The following is an 11527-nucleotide window of genomic DNA, read 5'->3' as shown; positions in this document are numbered from 1 at the left end:
CAATTTTGAATCTGAAATCCCTAATCCCAAGTATAGCCCAACAAAAGGAATAGATAGATTTTGGGGTAAGGGGTAGGGGGAGATCGAAGCTAGGGAAGAGATTGATATGAATAGGCTCAAAATGAAAAACATATATTTTTAACAAATTTGGCAATTGGCAACAAATTTCAAGCCTTCAAACCCGACCTATGGCTACTCATATATCTGCCCACCATTTATTTGATAGTTCATCTTTCTAATTACAAATATGCATCCACCCTAATGGAATCCAAGACCACAAATTTGACACCGACAACCATAGATTTGACATTGACAATTGTAATTCTGCAACTAGAAGTGTTATACTTTCTCTCTCCCTCCATTCAACCCCCCTAGACCCCTCCCTCTTTGGCTAGCCCCTCTCCCTTTAAGAGCATTAGCATTTGCCTCAATACAGGTTTAGCCAAATTTGTTATAAAAATCTCATTTTTACTAATTTAGCTAATTTGTAGACAACTACATCAACTTCAATACTTTATCACTATTATATTTTTATATTATTTTCTCTCACCCAAATATTATTATAATTACTTAACCTCATTCTTTCTCAAATTTAAGTCTCTCCATAGTCACCAATTCAACTCCTCAAAGACACAATTCATACAAACCCAACCACACCACATCCATTAAACCCATCGACAACACATCAAACCAACCACGTTTGATCAACAATAAAGAAAAAAAAAAGAAACAAACCAAGGACCCACCCTTTAAGCTAGATTAGGAAAAAAAAAAGACTAATCAACCGCACCCTTAGATTGTGACCAACCACCGTGTGAGGCACCACCAAATCATGACCTAGAAACCGTCGTCCACCACTCATGGCAACCTAGCCACTATCCTCCCACCTAGATCAACTCACATCAACCCAAACAAACCAAATTTAAAATTAAAAAAAAGAAAAAGAAAAAAAAATAACACCAACTAACATGGGTGAATTTCGTTAAAATTTGGTTGAGCCTGCTGTAAATGATCTATATTCTCTCTCCTGTGATTCAACCAACACCTATCACCCGATAAAACCACTGTAATCAACCAATCTAGTCACGCAATTTCGAAACACCACAAATTTTGATTCTCCCCCATCTCAAATTGGTTGGGTTGACTAATGGGCCAAGTTACCACCACCTATCCTTTATTTATTAATTTTTAAAATTTATTCCTATAATGTGAGGTGAAATTGTGAACCAACACACTCCCTTTCCTTTCATTGCGCGATTGTCACCGACCTTACACACCCTTTTTAGAAAAAATAAATGTATTCAAAAAATAAAATAAAAAATTCAGACTTTTCCAAATATTATATGCGCTATATATTTTGTCAAAACCTCTAATGTCCATTCACTTTTCTCTCTCACCAAACAGCCTTCTATAAGAGCGAGCGAGCGATACACAGAGAGAGAGAGAAAGGTCTTTATCTATCCGAATTTTAGGGTTTCCTCCTCTCACCATCGACGCCCAATTTCGAAACTCTAACCTTCGGATCTGGTACTCTTCTACCTTTTCCCTCTCACAATTCTTCGCGATCCGATCTTTTATTCTGGTTAATTTAGGGTTTCGTTTTTCAATCTGTTTCGATTTTGAAATTCAAATTTTGGCTTTGGATGCCATGATTCGTGTTTAAATTTTGTGCGTTTCGTATCCAACTTTCTAATTTGGTCTTTGTCTGATTTTTTTCTTAGAATCTAACTGAAAAGGTATGTAATTATGTGTATGGGTCCTAAAGTTTTATTCTTTTATCGCTTTAATTAAGAGACTTTGTGAAACTCTGCAGGTAGATCAAGCATGTCTTTTAATGTTTATGTACGATTTGGGATGAGTTATTTTGTTTTTGGTAAAGTTTGTGGCTTGTGCTAGGTTCTTTTTGGTAATACCCTTTTGGATTTTGTTGTGTTAGGAGTTAAACATCATACGATCAAAGCTTTTATTTTGTTTGGTTTGTCTTGTTTTTGGATTTTTGTTGCTTAATTTTTATTTGTCTATCAATTTGTATGTTTGTGTAATTGAATTTGATTGTGATTTAGTGTAGTGATAAGGTTTTGTGTTTCTGAATTTGCCCAATTGATCCTTGTAACCCTGTTTTGTTTTTCATATAGATTGTTGTTTTGTTTTGCCTGAGTCTTCTACTTGGAAGTGTGGTATGGTTGATGAGAGATAACACGTGTAGTTATAATTGTATATGATGATAACAGGCCTTATTATATATGTTCATCATTGTTTGGCATTCTGATGTGGGTTCACCTTATAATTCAGGTCTGAAGAATTCTGGTTGTTAGTTGGTTCAATTTAATCAGCCAAGTTTCATGTCTGAACTCGACTCCCAAATTCCTACTGCCTTTGGTATGCCTACTTTTCTTCTGTCTGATTTTTGCTCTTAATTAAATGTCATATAATTTTCCTTATCTTCACATGCAAAAAATTTCTAGAGAGGATTTTGAGTGCAGCTAATGACCTGTAGGGTTCAGGGTTCAATTCCCCTCTACCCCATGTGAAATGTAATAAATAAATAAAAAATATTTCCAAAATATGTTTTTCTATTTTTACTTATAACAACAACAACAAAAAACAAAACCTTAGTCCCTAAATTTTTGGGTTGGCCATGGATTCACAACAGGTTAGTTGGAGTCAGCCATATGATGAAAAAAAATACACTAAGGATTCTGAGTGCCAAGTTGTTTGAAAAAGCCATACTACACTGATTATAACATGATGGCTGGGACATTGTCATATGGTAAAGCCATGACTGTGTTTGAAATAAATATGAGGATAAAAAAAATTTGACTCTATGTTAGCTGTGTACATAGAGTGGTGGGAATGAGGTTGTTTTAGTTGTGCCTCTCCGATATAAATTCTCTCTCTCCCTCTTCCTCCAATGGAAATTCTAATTAGATTGTTGTCCTTGTGGGCTGGGTATAGATCCGTTTGCTGACGCAAATGCTGAGGACTCCGGTGCTGGGACAAAAGAGTATGTGCACATTCGTATACAGCAGCGGAACGGTAGAAAGAGCCTGACAACTGTGCAGGGTTTGAAGAAAGAATACAGCTACAACAAGATACTCAAAGACCTTAAGAAGGAATTTTGCTGCAATGGTACCGTAGTCCAGGACCCCGAACTAGGACAGGTAGGCTGTAGACCTATGCTCTGCTCATGTTTGCCTTTTTCCAAACCTAATAATTGTTGTAACCTAATAATTGTTGTGCTCTTCTCAAATTCTGATATTCTTGTGTGTGTACAGGTTATTCAACTTCAAGGTGATCAGAGGAAGAATGTTTCCACCTTCCTTGTCCAGGTAACTACTTACCACATCTTAGATTTGCTAGGACAAAGTTAAATGTATTGGTGATCTTTTTTCCTGGTGAATATATTATTGATGCCATGATAAATGGTAACAACCCATTAAAATGCTTGCTTTTCTTTTATTTTCTCCATATGATGACATTTGATAAATAAAGAATTGCATGCTGACAATTTCAGAGGTAAAATAAAGGTGCAATAAATTTGTGGGATAGGAAGGAAAAAAAATCTAGTTTTCTGGACTTGAAATGTGCATAAAATGAAGTAATTAATTTACTTGTTGCAGTAGAAAATATGGTGTGGTTCAGTCCTAATTTTTGCTTTCTTTTGTCTTGATTGTGGATAACAGGCTGGAATTGTGAAGAAAGAAAATATCAAAATTCATGGTTTCTGAGCGGCTGCAACTGAAAGCTTTATGCCCTTATATGTTCCAGACGCTATCCAAGTGTTTTTCTGTCATGTTATCTTAAGGTTTTAGTGTGTTCAATACTCTACACTCTGTTTCTGGTGTGTTCTAGTATTCTAGTTGCTGTGTAATGTGGGATGATTATGGAACTTATTACTACTTGTTCCATCCTTAATAACAAGCACTGTCAAAATTGGATGTTAAGGTCTTGGTCATGTTGCTAATTGTTGTTTATTTTTTACATGGCTATAATTTTGAGGCTTAGATTAGATTCAACTGATGAGTCCAAGGTGATCTTTGGAAGTTAAGATATCCTTGGTCATGAATATCGCAATCCGCATGTTTGAATGTGTTTGAATTTGTGTCATAGGTTAAATCCCTGCTTAACCATATAATTTGTACTCCCAGCTAATCCACATATGGAATTCTTGTACAATACAAGAATTCATAGTCATATTGCAATGGCAATTTAAGCTAGTGAACTTTATGAAATATGTATTTCACAAAAGGGCAGATTAGTAAAAGGCGTGAGATGAATGAGCAGTTCCTCTATCAGGCTTAGGCTTATTGTACCCAATGGAGGGTACCCTATCATATTTTGGTTGTTTGTTGATGTTGAATCTGGTAGATTGAAATTGATTTCTAGATAATAGCCATTTCTTCTTTACACCGTCCGAATGGGGTATGCTGAGTAAGAGTGCTTCCCTCAGCTGCGTATCTAGTAGCTACTCTGTTCATGGCTATTAATGTGTGGTACCGTAACAAGCAGCAATTTCCTTGCACTTTAGAGAGCACCGCCAGTTCATCAGAGAGGGAAGGGTTCTCCTTTTATTTAAAGTAAGAACATTTACAAAATCCAACTCGTATAAAACCATTCAAAAAATATATATATATATATATATATATATCTTTGTGTCTCACATCTTAGAGGGAATTGGAAGATTTAAATAGTGGGGTATTTTTTCCCCCTTCCACCAACAACAAAATCTGCCAGTCATGTATCTGCTGAATTAGTATCTTTTAGGCTTGTTCATCAAAAAAAGAAAAAGGTATCTTTTAGGCTTGAACGTCTGCATTGCAAAAACATATAAAATATAGATCTGAGCAGGTGTGAACCAACCATTCTTAACTAACGAAATGTGCAAATTACTCTTGTTTAAACCGCTCATCAGAGCCAGCTTTGTAACCGTCCAGGAACAATAAATTCTGTTCTTTAAGAAAAGCTAAAAACCGGACCAAACAGCTCTTGCAAAGTGACAAAATTATAATAGCTGATCCAAGTCTTCTCTGCTTTGTAACAAAACGGGCACGAAGTATTATTAGTTTGTTAAATTCCTACGGGCAGTCCTTTGACTCTCGTCCACATTACTTCAATTCTATCATATTTAAGTTGCAACATTGTCCTAATATATGAAAGACTCTGGAATTCGGATTGGTATGCAGAGTGGGAGTGGGTGTTTCTAGAAGGGGTAGGATTTAGGAGGAGGATTTTAGGCTCTAGGAGTCTAGGACTTGGGAAGGGATATGGGTTAGAATTTATTTATTTATTTTTGTGAATCATATGGTTTAGAACTTATTAATTTTTGGTTGAGAAATATATGGGTTAGAACTTAGAAATAGTAGGTTCAGGCCACTTTTTGTCGGACCGTGGTGTAAAATTTGTGGGATTGTATGTTTTTAGTTTTTACAGTTAGATATTCTTGTTGGGGGAGGTTAGTGTTGATAGAAAAAAAGAAAAAGAAAAGAAAAAAAAAGCTATTTGGTGTTGGTAGACAGTTACTATTACTGTTGTACTAGAGAACCTTTCTAGTCTGGGGTTCAGGGTGATCCTCTTTACTTTTTTCTCCTCCTCTTCATCTTCTTCTTCTTTAAATTTTTTTTTTTATCATTTTATTTTATATTTTAACCTTGGGTATTTTATTATTGCGTAAAGCCAGTAGACCAAAAAAAAAAAAAAAAAAAAAAAAATGTTGCTAACCCACGTGGTCTAAACTCTCAATGGTTTGGTGCTTACCCATAACTGACCCGAATAGAATTTTGCATCTCTAAGAAGGTGAGAATGCTTAAAGCAAAACAAGGGAAGGCTGCAATTTTTTTCCTGAGGGAAGCTTGACATTACAGAAACTAATGTCGAGAATGTAGGTGTTAGAATGGTTTGCATATACCCCAAGAGATCAAGCCTAGATCATATCTTGTTTAACGTTGTTCCATTCCTGTGCTATCATTGTACTATATATTGTACTATTTGTCTTAAGTTTGTATGCCTATATAATGGCATTCTTATATACAATTAGATGCACATACAATACAACAGAGACATCCAGCTATTTCATGGTATTTAGAGCCTCTCTAGAAAATTTCTCTCTTCTTTTTCGGTATCTTCCTCTGCAGCATTCAATGGTGTCTCTATTGCCCTTAAAATGATGCCCCTGTTGGATCCAAGTTGTACACTCATCGATTGGAGACAACAACCTCCTAGATTGAAGGATTGGCGCACAAGAAAGGAAAAGTTTAGGACCACATAATTTTTCACAACTTCTTGTTACAACTGTGACATGGCAGAGTGTGATTGGTAAAGAAAAAATGATGGGTCTATGTGTAAATGATAGTTAACCACTCATAATCTATCACGTTAGAATTGTGACAACAAAATTGTGGAATAATTTGTGGTTCTAGAACTACTTCACAAGAAAATCATCTAGAAATGCTTTCGCATGCTGCTTTAGGCTTTGGAAGACCTCTATTGTTAGGCGTGCCGCGTGTGAGAATTGAAGCACACACCATCGTGAGATCTCATGCACTTATATGTCTTGCTTGATGTGCCTCAGCTCACATGGCTAACAATAGAACCTCACTTTGTCCTACCATGTGTTAGGTGTCACTACCACACTTTACCATGGAATTTGCTTATCATGTCATCAAAGGGCAACATCAGCTACCACGATATCAAGTGCCATGTCAACATTAAGGCCAAGTCAAATGCCACGTTACTCATTGACTGCCTTGACCATTGACTTTGATCGTGTGCATTTTACCAAGTTTTTGAGCTAATTTGAAAATTTTAGTCCTTTTGTACATTTGAAACCTCTAAATGGCACAAAATGATGTCTCTCCCCTATCCACATAGTTCTTAATGACCACAATCACTCTTTTTGGGCTTGGGCTATGCCTAGTTTCCTCGAAGGTATATAAGCTTTGGATTTTTGTCACTTAAAAATGTAAGGCCCCCACAAAGAACAAGGAGGAGACAGATATGATAATGACTTTGCCTCAACTATTGAAGATTGGGATAGCATAAATCATCATTATCATTACTTGGCTCCACTATGCTTCTACTATTTCCGTCAGTATGCAATTTGATGGCTATGGAACAACTTAGAAAGTATCTGACTTGCTTAACTGTGAGTATAGAACACTTGCTAACACCACCTAAGAGCTCTTGTGGCTATATATTATCTGGCTTCTGCAAGATCTAGGTGTCTCCTATCCTAGATCTATTATGACAATTAGAGTGTAATCCAAATATATTGCACACAATGACATCCTTCATGAACATATCCCACATTGAAATTTTCTGGGACTTCATTTGTCACCACTTGCTCCAAGACAGCCCTGCAAGTACACTCCATTTCCCCCCCATGCATGATTACTTAGCTAGGTTACATCTTCACCAAGCACCTTCCATTGGGATGCTTCCGCGAAATTTTATCAAAACTCAAGTTTGTCTCGCATAATAGAACATAAGTTTGAGGGAAACTGTTATAATAGTTAGCATATAGGTCCAAGGCCTAGACCATATCTTGTGTAAATTCAGTATACCAGTATTTACACTATCGTACTATCGTTGTACTGTTGCACTATCTATCCTAGTCTGTATGTCTATTTAAATGCACTTTGAATATAGTTCAAATACACGTAAAATACAACAAAGACATACAGTCTTTGTAGGTTTTGGTCACCAATTTGGGCATAGCAACTTGGGGATCAATTACGTGATAATTTTTTTTTTCTAGTAAGTAAATTACATGCATGTTGGATGTAGAGTATTTTTGTAAGAAATAACCGGGGACTTCTTGCATAGTGAGGCGGCTGGAAGGTGCATCAAGTAAAATAGTTTTGTACACTCACGTTTGCAATAGGAGCTCAAAACTACATCGATTTTGTATGAGTGTATGTATATATATACACACACATATATAGAATTTAGATATAATGGCAACTAAGTAAAAAATTTTGTTCTCTGTATGTGTGCTTTATTGTTATTGATTTGAATAGTAAAGGTACTATTACACAAAAGTAGTGATAACTTTTTTTTTTTTGGGAGCAGAAACAGTAGTAATAACTTTATTTATTGTTTTTGATTTGAATTCTAAGGATACTATTACACGATAGTAGATATATCTTAATAAAAGAACAAAAATTTTACAGTTATCGATTCAAATCCTAAGAATATTATTACACAACAGTAGAGATTCTTTGATTAAGATAAGAACAAATCTAACAACTTGGAGTTTTTTAAGAGCCAAAAAAATGCCTTATCCCTGACGTTTTGTTCTAGGATCAATTGGTCAATGGTGTTTGGTAATATAATTCACAAGTCTTCTTCAGTTGTCAAATTTGCTCAAACTTCAAATGCCGTAACGAGTTAAGAGTCTTATAACTTAAAAAGATAATTTTTGGTGTGATAGGATTTAATATATATTAATATACGGTGATGATAAGTATAATTTGCATTTAAATTGAGAGAGGAAGAGAGAGAGAGAGATGGGATTAGCATTATTTGACCTGATGAAAAGACTAACTCTAATTAAGTTAGTTTGCATTATTCTTCAAATATAGGATTAGGTTTACTTTATAGGATTACTTTGTTTTCATAATAGGTTATATCTAAACTAATTACAACGTGTCCGGTTCTTCACCCTTGATATCTCTAACAAATAAAAATTATTCTGATTCTAATATGAATATATGTTAGTTAATAAACAACGTGCCAAAGATTGTTCAATTTATCTTTTATTTCTACGGTTTGCTTTAACCGCATGCTTCATCTCGGGCCCATTTTTTTCCTGCGACAAAAGAGATTGTGGCGTAAAATTAAACACTTAATGAGAATATTGACCGTCCACCATGGGACATAATGATGTTTAAAGGTCCCAAAAGCATCATAGTGCTCATGCCATCTTTGACCTATTTCATTGTTTCGAGGAAATTTGATAGTGGAGAGAGTATCAAATTCTTTGCATGCCTGGAAAATTAAGAATAATTTTGTGTGGGCATAACTGAGACAGGCATCATGAGAATAAAAGCACAAAAAAAAAAAAAAAAATCTGCAAGAAAGTATATTCTACATATTGAAGATAATTATTTGACGATGATTGGATAACACATATGGATAGGAAATTCATTATGGACCAACAAATGTAATGAGTACTACAAGGAGATCAAATGAAACCTCTTCAAAATCTGAAAGTACATTACAACATCATCAAATAAACGAAACTTAGGTGATCATGTGTACGGTTTGAATTGAATGGAATTTCTGTCTGATACAAGTTATATTTCAATTGGAAGACTGAATAAGCTAAGTTGAAGAAAACTCGAACCTATCCCCCTATTTTCTAGCTTTGCTTTTGGTTTTTAAATAATACAAACAAGGACTTTATGATCACAAGCTAAACAGAGTCATGTCTAATCCAAATTAATGTCTTAACATAGGTGTCTCAACTCGAAAGCACATTAATTAAATAATATTTTTGGAGTTTGGACTATCTGTATAGTTATATAAAACTCGTAGCTATATTCCCTAAGGAATTGAGTATGTTCTGAACGCTCTAATATAGTGTTTGTTAAATAAATCACTTCAGTCACCAAACACAGCGACCCTTGCCAACTAACATTCTACTCCTACTATGTTCCTTTTTTTTTCCCACCTTCCATTCTTCACTTGAGGACTTTCTCTCTAGGGCTCAGTATTTAAGATTAAGAGCCACGACTAAACCTACATATCTCCCATAGCTTCTTCTTACTGACAACTAAAGTCCTAAATTCTCTCTATATCTTTCTGTTCAGCATAAAATATGGCTTCCTTGGATCACTCTACTTCTACTGATACCGATGATTCTACTACTACTACTTTGGACTCTAAAGGTGACCCCTCTATTTAATGTCAATAATGTCCTTGTCTTTTTCATTTTTTTTTTTTTTTGTAATAAATTAAAAGTTAATATCAATAAGGCTAGCTATGAGTATTAGTTATATAATCCATAATGTAAAAATTTTAAAAAGTTAAAACTCGTCATTATGTCTTCAGTTTATCATTCTTTTGCTTGTTTTTTTTGTCTTGTCTCTTATGGAGTTTATGCTTTTCATGTAACATAAAGTAAATTTCTATGCACCCATTTCAATACTGATGGCCATTCTGCTTTTGTATCCATTATAAATCTTCTTTTGAGGAATAATAATATTACTACTAAATTTCTTTTGATGTTTTAATGGGGTTGAAAAAAAAAATATAAAACTTGTTTGTAATTAAAAAAAGCCTTTCCTTAATACCTAGATATTAACCGGTTTGATAGTTTTGTTTCTCTTTTTTGTGTTCTTTTCTCTCCACGGATACTAAATAGTAAATATATGCCCATATATGCCTGTGTTTTCTCATTTAGACCACTGTACTAATTTGCTGCAGAAGATAACAATAAAGAGACTGAGCTACAATTCTCATATGATGAAGAGACACTAGTTATAAGAATGTTTAATCTTGTTGGTGAGAGGTACGCACACATACTCTCTCTCTCTCTCTCTCTGTGTTATTCTTTTCTTATTTTATTGTACTAATTAATATTGCATGTGGCTTAAATTACACAGATGGTCTCTAATTGCTGGTAGAATCCCTGGAAGAACAGCTGAGGAAATTGAGAAATACTGGAATTCAAGATACTCCACAAGCGAATGATATATCTTTAAGATATTTATAAAAAAAAGAAAAGAAAAAAGTGTTTTATTGTGATCAATAAAAATTGGATGTCATTCGGAACTTTGGAGTTAGATATGGTTTTTATTTATTTATTATTATTATAAACGTCTTGTAACATATATATTAAACGCAATATTTAACGCGTCTGGATGTATTTCTTTCCTGTCTTTAGAAGGTAAAGAGCCCATGCCCTAACGAATTAAAATTTGTGATTATTATCAACTCTTTTTTTTTTTTTTTTTTTTTGTGGGTCTGTTTTCTTTGCTAGAAGAAAATAATTTTATTTCTTAAGTGACATATAATGGATGAGATAGGTTGAAGTAGGGTTTGGATTATAATCTTGAAAAGTAATGCTAATATACATACACTTCTTTTCTATCTCATCCCTTCCACACTCATATGTAGAGAGAATCAAATAAATTATTTGAAAGGAAGGTTCTCTTAATCTGCCCTAAAAAGTTATAAAAATTTTAGTACTAATTATTTTAGAATAATACTATGAATACCATAAATTTTACTGCATTGTGCTTATAATTATACTGATATGTATTATATATGGTTGAAGCTCACTAATTACATTTATTATCACATTAATTAGTAAGTTTTATGTAACAAAACTTATAATACCTTTAACATTTTATGTAATCAATGACACTTAATGCTAAACAAGATAATCACATTATGAGACTAGCTACAGTGACACTCTTAATTATGAGAGAAAGCAATCATAATGAATCTGTAAGTCACGTAAGTAGTGGTTTAAAGATCAAAAAATTCAATACGAGGAAATGAATGCAAATAGTTTTTATTATTT

The 11527-nt window shown here is 34.1% G+C and overlaps 2 protein-coding genes across 3 annotated transcripts; both read left to right on the top strand.

Moving 5' to 3' along the window:
- Positions 1 to 1360: 1360 nt before the first annotated feature.
- On the top strand, positions 1361 to 3944 carry LOC126694714 (protein translation factor SUI1 homolog 1). Its single transcript, XM_050391173.1, has 5 exons — positions 1361 to 1527; positions 2293 to 2379; positions 2956 to 3161; positions 3276 to 3329; positions 3684 to 3944. Exons 2-5 carry the CDS (start codon positions 2343 to 2345, stop codon positions 3726 to 3728), a joined length of 342 nt encoding a protein of 113 aa, XP_050247130.1. The 5' UTR covers positions 1361 to 1527; positions 2293 to 2342; the 3' UTR covers positions 3729 to 3944.
- Positions 3945 to 9559: 5615 nt separating this feature from the next.
- LOC126694713 (MYB-like transcription factor ETC3) lies at positions 9560 to 10859 on the top strand. 2 transcript variants are annotated; one of them, XM_050391172.1, is made up of 3 exons: positions 9560 to 9887; positions 10429 to 10510; positions 10605 to 10859. In XM_050391172.1, exons 1-3 carry the CDS (start codon positions 9818 to 9820, stop codon positions 10690 to 10692), a joined length of 240 nt encoding a protein of 79 aa, XP_050247129.1. In that variant the 5' UTR covers positions 9560 to 9817; the 3' UTR covers positions 10693 to 10859. The 2 variants fall into 2 exon arrangements, with proteins under 2 accessions (XP_050247129.1, XP_050247128.1); XM_050391171.1 differs by having other exon boundaries at positions 9569 to 9887; positions 10426 to 10510.
- The last annotated feature ends 668 nt before the right edge of the window (positions 10860 to 11527 follow it).

Source organism: Quercus robur, chromosome 8 (genome assembly GCF_932294415.1).
Source record: "Quercus robur chromosome 8, dhQueRobu3.1, whole genome shotgun sequence".
Taxonomy (NCBI): Eukaryota; Viridiplantae; Streptophyta; class Magnoliopsida; order Fagales; family Fagaceae; genus Quercus; species Quercus robur.
This window is presented reverse-complemented; position numbering and strand designations above follow the sequence as displayed.

Excerpts from the sequence above, each read along its gene's own strand:
- LOC126694713 (XM_050391171.1), top strand. The coding sequence starts at position 9,818 with ATGGCTTCCTTGGATCACTCTACTTCTACTGATACCGATGATTCTACT. Across the intron at positions 9,888-10,425 it reads TACTACTTTGGACTCTAAAG|AAGATAACAATAAAGAGACT; the intron begins GTGACCCCTCTA and ends AATTTGCTGCAG. Across the intron at positions 10,511-10,604 it reads TTTAATCTTGTTGGTGAGAG|ATGGTCTCTAATTGCTGGTA; the intron begins GTACGCACACAT and ends TAAATTACACAG.
- LOC126694714 (XM_050391173.1), top strand. The coding sequence starts at position 2,343 with ATGTCTGAACTCGACTCCCAAATTCCTACTGCCTTTG. Across the intron at positions 2,380-2,955 it reads CCAAATTCCTACTGCCTTTG|ATCCGTTTGCTGACGCAAAT; the intron begins GTATGCCTACTT and ends GGCTGGGTATAG. Across the intron at positions 3,162-3,275 it reads AGGACCCCGAACTAGGACAG|GTTATTCAACTTCAAGGTGA; the intron begins GTAGGCTGTAGA and ends GTGTGTGTACAG.